General features: G+C 44.6%; 1 protein-coding gene, 1 long non-coding RNA gene and 2 other non-coding genes across 4 annotated transcripts in view; all 4 read left to right on the top strand.

Annotated features, from left to right (window-relative positions):
* LOC101348919 (heat shock 70 kDa protein 1) overlaps positions 1-2,149 on the top strand; it is a 14,556-nt gene extending 12,407 nt beyond the window's left edge. The window contains exon 2 of the mRNA XM_004390763.2: positions 87-2,149. Coding sequence (XP_004390820.1) covers positions 87-95 — 9 coding nt within the window. The 3' untranslated portion in view covers positions 96-2,149. The remainder of the gene's footprint in view (positions 1-86) is intronic.
* Positions 2,150-3,690: 1,541 nt separating this feature from the next.
* On the top strand, positions 3,691-5,493 carry LOC111819237 (uncharacterized). The gene is made up of 4 exons (XR_002822979.1): positions 3,691-3,874; positions 4,056-4,094; positions 4,318-4,358; positions 4,909-5,493. It is a non-coding gene; the product is annotated as an uncharacterized LOC111819237 (long non-coding RNA).
* On the top strand, positions 4,147-4,208 carry LOC111819243 (small nucleolar RNA SNORD48). The gene has a single exon (XR_002822985.1). It is a non-coding gene; the product is annotated as a small nucleolar RNA SNORD48 (small nucleolar RNA).
* Positions 4,737-4,803, top strand: LOC111819242 (small nucleolar RNA SNORD52). Its single transcript, XR_002822984.1, has one exon. It is a non-coding gene; the product is annotated as a small nucleolar RNA SNORD52 (small nucleolar RNA).
* Positions 5,494-5,993: the final 500 nt, after the last annotated feature.

Raw genomic sequence — 5,993 nt, forward strand, 5'->3', positions numbered from 1 at the left:
ATCAGGGGGCAGGTGGCCCTGGAGCTGGTGGCTTTGGAGCTCAGGCTCCCCGAGGCGCCTCTGCATCTGGCCCCACCATTGAGGAGGTGGATTAGGGCCCTTTGCGGGTTTGGTTACTATGTTCTTTGAAACGGTTAGAACTCAAGGACGTTGCATTGCCCTATATTTGTTATTCTTTTAGCTTTCTGTTTTTCTTCATTGTATATGTAGTTAAGCTGAACCTGATAACTAGCTGTGGTTTTTTTTTTGTCGTATAATTAGTGTTCATTGGAATTGTTTGCATTTTATGTAAGTTAGTACTATAAGATTCTTTGTTTTCTCTCAATCTCTGAATCAACAGTGCCACCCTCTGTCCAATTTTCTGCTGTGCAAAGCATGAGAAAGATGAATGTTTTATTTTTATAATTTGTTTACTTAAAGTTGAATAATAAAAGATCAAAAATGTGTTAATTTTTCTATTGTTTGTACGTGGGGAGGGATAATGGGCTTTCAGTTCCTGGGTGATGGCTGAGTTGCAAACCAAAAGTTTGGAGATTTGAGTTCACCTGAAGAAAGGCCTGGTGATCTACTGAAAAATCAGCCATTGAAAATCCTGTGGAGCACAGTTCTGATACACATTGGAGTGCCATGAATCAGTCAACTTGATGGCAACTTGTTTAATGAACCTTCTCAGTATGTTTGAATTCCTTGGACAGGGAAAGGGACAACGGCTTCGCGGGGCAGGGGTACATATACCAAAAGCTGTGGCTATTTTTGTTGAGACTTACTGTGGGAGGTGAATGACATCTTTGTTAGGGAGAAAGCAAAAATTGCAGGTGCCCATTTTTATTAGAATGGTGCTTGTTTCTAGGAAAAATAGGGATGGGGCCCACTAAAGGGTGTTAAAGGTGTGGGTTGACTGGGCAGAAAGGCAGAGATAGTGTGGAGGGTGGTTCTTGGCTCCTTGCTCTCCTACCTGCACTTAGTGTTATGTATAGCCCTTGAGCTTCATTTCTCCTTACCTGTGACTTTTCTAGGCTTTTAATTAGCTTGTAAGTTATGGAGTGGGATGAAGCACCCTGGCTCTGTAAATTCTAGCTGCTACCAAGTGCAAATTACTTAGTCTTTTAAAATAAAGTATGTCACTTGAATGGCCTCTCTTCCAATGTTTTAAAGTCATTTTCAGCGACGATATGAAATAAGCAGCAATATCTCCAGCTGTGGTCACACTAGCTGCAATTATCCAAGTGCAGTCTTGAGTGAAGCTGAGAGCTTGGGCCCCTGGCAGCAAAGGAGAGGTGGGTGAGGTGCTGCTGTATTAGGTTCTTTGTGTCACCTTAGGAATCTTCACCCCACCATCCTCTAAATTAGTATTCTAAAGCTTTTGCGCAGGTTAGTATGTGGAGGTGGTCACTTCAGCTGCATCCAGGCCTAGATCGGAGAGCAACAGTTTTGGGGGGACGAGGTTTTTTTCCACTGTCTGAATACTGTTGCTGTTCAGTTGTACCTGTCTAAGTGATGGTTTTACCCTAAGTTTAGCAATCAGCAGCTGCTTTGCCCTTATGTTTTAAAAACAAAAGCAATTTTTGAACAATAACAAAATTATGAGAAAAGCTGCACAGCATAAAACTAGGAAGATCAAGGTCATGAGGTTTGTCCCACAGGTCCTTCCTAGGGCATTCTTCCTGCTTAGCACCTCGTCTAGCCTGAGAGAACCACAACTCCCTTCCTCCCAAAAACTGAGCCTGGAAATAAATACTCCAGAATCAGATTAAAGGTCCACTGTTAACTTTTCACTAATATCTTTGCCTTCTGAGAAAATGAAACATTTTAAGAATAACAGTATAGGGAGTCCCTCCTTGAAAGCTTGTAAAAGGAATATACTGTAGTAAGAATGCCTTTGGTTCCTGGGCTAGTTCTTAAAGACCTGTTTTACTCACAAGATAGCTGAACCTTCAATATTATACTATAGTCTCTGATCACAGCACAATGCAATTTAACTGCTGTAGCAACAGTAACGGGGGGCTCTCCTTTTTTAACTGCCAAGCAGTCAAGGGAACAAGTCCTTTAGCTTCAAGCCCTCTGAACCATCGTTCTCCACCCAAGTGGCATATTAAAATCATTTGGGGAAGCTAAGAAACAGATGCCTCACCCAGACCAATTCAGAAGTGGGCCTAGGAATTTGCATACATTTAAAGCTGCCCAGGTGTTTGTAATGTGCAGCCAAAGGTGAGAACCATCGTACCAGAGGCTATTCCTGATTTTATTTTGGGGGAAGGGGGTAATGGAGTACAGGAGGGTGTCATTGCTTCTGGGGCAGAAGTTGGTGGTAAGCAGTTTTCTGCTGGTGAATGGAAACCTGAAGGCTTGGAAGGCCTTAAAGGTTTGAGTGACTGGCAGGACCTATGATTTAAGAGGTTGGGGAAATCTCCAGTAACAGCTTAATGGGGACAAAAAGGAAAATTCCTGAGTCTGAACCAATTAAGTTCATGACTCCCTAGTTAGGGAAGTGGTTCATTAGGAAGCAACATCAGAAGTTATTGCCTACCTACACACATCTGGGAACTTAAAAGCAATCACTTTGCAATATCAGTCACAACTGGAACTCAGCCCCTGGGAACTTGGAAACCTCTATAGGATTCTTGGAAAAGATTTTGATGGAAGGTCAAAACTTTGGGGAAAAATAATTGCAGGGGAGGAAGTAAAAGAATATCCCGTATTTGAGCTATCTGTGTAACCCCCCTTGCTATTTTCATAAGCGAGCTGTGCCCGGCGTTATGGTATGGGCCCGCTATTTGTGTGTGCGTTATTTGTGAAAATACGTTATTTCCTGCACCCACAATGGCCTCCTTCCAAAATTGTACTCTTATGTTCACTGCACCTAAATTATGACTCAAAAAGGAGATTGATTTTGCATGTTTTGTAGCCCCCAAATCACCCTATTATATGTGGCTTTCTTACAAAACATGAAAAAAGGATGCCAACACGTATCACCAAACATCTGTATTTGTAAACAAGGGAGGTAAGGAAAGGGCTAGGAAGGTGGGTTTTGGGATAACACACAAATTGGTGAATTAAAGGCAAAGAGCAAATGGCTAAGAACAGGGCCTGGCAACAATCCCTCCCCAATTCGGTTTGCTCACAATCCCCATGTGACCTACAGTAGTATTCAGAGTACGGAACACTTTCCCTCGCCTCTCGCCAACTCCCAGGCCACACACTGCTCATGAAAAGGACATGAAGCTTAATGTGCCTGACAAATCTGCAGGCTCGGGTAGATTTTTCTCGCTAGACGGAGCGGAGTGACCATCCTCCAGGGTGACCGGACCCCAAGCTGGGACGGGTGAGGAGGAGGGAGGAGTCTATGTGTCCTAACGGCCTCCAAGGTCCTTGTCACTTAACCCCTCCCAGCGGTCCCACACAGCCGAGACGACTGGACAACCCGGGAGGGGGCGGCAGAGCGCCGCCCGCTCGCGCGTCCCGCGGCGCCAGGGGCTTTCTCTCGTCTGGCCAGTCAGATCACCTGTTTTTTGTTTTTCAAAAATTCACAAAGCACCTCCGAATATTTGCTCAGAAGAGTGTGAAACATACTTCCATGACCTCTCTTTCACCCTGTTTTATTCCTATTTGAAGAGCGACGGCGAAAATGCCGCGGGTCGAATCAGGCATCTAAGAAGACAGCCATGCGTGTCAGGTCCCCGACCCCTGCGCCATCATAAATAGTCTTGGCCCGGGTTTTGTAAGTCTTTTTTCTCCTTTGCGTAGCAAGGCGTGTGGGACTTGAATGTGGGATTTCGTTCGTTTCCCCGGCGCCCGCCGCAGAGGCTGCCCCTGAGCGAGGGTGGGGCGTCCGGCCATGGCGCCCCGCGCCATCTTGGCACATCGCTGCGTGCAGGTACGGCGGAGCTCTGTTGGGTGATGGGATGTAGTCCCGGGCTGAGAAGGATGAATTACCATTACAGACTAGAGTTTCTGATGTTTCCGTGACGCCACTGTTCGGAACTGACCCAGCCCGGGGCAAGGGGAACTTGGCCGGAGTCGCTCCGGCCTTTGCTGACTCATTGCTTTCTTCCCAGGCTCCTGAGCACTGCACGTGGGTTTGCAGCGCCACACGGGTGAGTATGCTGTGCGAGGTGGGGTGGTGGTCGCCAGGTGGGAGGACGGGGGTGACTGATGACTCCGTGTGATTCTGAGTGTCTCGCTGACGCCATCACCGCAGCGCGCTGACATCCCTACTCTCTCACTCTGGGCGGGAATCCTTGGTGCCTGGGTTTGGGGAGAAGCTGACGGCCAGGAACCCTTAGTAATCCTTCATTCTACTCATTTCTCACCTTTTAGGGATTTTAAGACGTCCACTAGGGTGTCATCTTTGGATAAAGGTGAGTATTCTTTATCCAAATGCCGCTACATATTATTTGTTCCAAGCTATCTCTTCACGAGGCACTGTAGGGTTTATTTCCTAATGAGCGTGTGCAACCATGCAAAAATTGCACTTACTAGTTTACATTTTTCTTGTGACTGTTACTTATTCTTTAATCTTTTGTAATCCTACATATATATATATAGGCAGTTTTTCTACTCAAGCATGTTTGCCGCCTCGAGTGTTCTCTGCAGTTCTGTATTTATTTCCTATTCCTTTTCTCACACTTAGACCATCCCTGAACTCTTCATTGCTACATCTTTATACCTACTGAGGCCGTGTACTAGATTCCTTTCCAGAATGTCTTATCTTGATCCAAGTCTCCAATCCCTGAATTGGGAATGATGATTTCTCAGACTAGAGTCTCTGACGCTGGTCTTGATGTCAACAATAAGTTCTGACTCATTTGGAGAACTGGGTACTTTAGTTTCTGAAAAGGGCCAACAAGGGTCCTAACTCTCTCTTGTTCATTCATCTCCTGGTTGGTTATTCTGTTTCCCTCTTTCTAGTGTGAGTGCTGGAAGCTCAAGCCAGGGGCAGTGTCCTCCCCACAGTGTCTGCATTAACTTGATGACTGAAGGCCTAAGGAATTGGAATCTACCTCCTTGGAGAAGTGCTGTCAGATGGCTGGCAAGCCTGGTGGTGGTGGTTCCTGATACCTAATTCACAGGCTGTGACAAAAAGAGAGCCATGTGCCTTCTCCATGGCTGCTGTGGTGAGTGTCATCCATCTTGGCAACCAGCCCCAGAGTGGGAATGATGACCTGGTGGACTAGAGTCTCTGAGCTTTTCTCTGAGGATCTTTGAAACCACCTGATCCACTCTTCCCTCCCTCAACTCTGTGGCATCTCACCTGCCCACCTGCTTTATTTTTTTTTCTTTTACTAATTGCCTACATGGTTATAACGTGTTCCTTTTATGAAATTATAAGATTTTGTTGGCACAAAGAATGTCTTCTATCTGGTGTTGGACAGATGTAGAAACTTGGCATCTGTTCTTTCCTGTATTACCTGTATGAGCAGCTGACAACTTGTGAAAAAAAAACTGTTCAGAAATTTTAGTCACTATACAAGCGCCTGTTTTTTTTTTTTTTTTTATAAAATGAGTTCCAATAAAATATTTTGAAAGCGAATAACTGTTTTTTTTTGTTTTTTGGTCTCAATAAAAATCAGATACAAAAAGATTAGGGAAGTGAAAGGTAATGCCTCCATTGAGTTAACATTTGAGATTTTTATGATGGTGAACAGTATTACCACAGGCCTTTAATTTACCTTTTGATGAATCAGCTAAAAGTATGTCGAACTTCTGCTGAGGGCAGTTATGCTAATAACAGTGCTGATTCTGTTAGTTGCACCAATTTTCAAGTTACTATGTAATATTTCGGAAGCAGACTTTTAGCCGGGATATGCACATTTAAAATTCTGCCCATAGTACATCCTGTAGAAGTTGTACCAATTAATACTGCCAATATCAGTACCTTCTTGAGATTGCCGGTATTCCCGCCGCCTTCTCACTATCATTAACTAATAAAGTTTGTGTAGTCATTCATTTACAAAACTGCATTCTTGACATTGCTGCTTTTGCAGCCAAACAGT

Source organism: Trichechus manatus, unplaced genomic scaffold, assembly GCF_000243295.1.
Source record: "Trichechus manatus latirostris isolate Lorelei unplaced genomic scaffold, TriManLat1.0 scaffold00327, whole genome shotgun sequence".
NCBI classification, from domain to species: domain Eukaryota; kingdom Metazoa; phylum Chordata; class Mammalia; order Sirenia; family Trichechidae; genus Trichechus; species Trichechus manatus.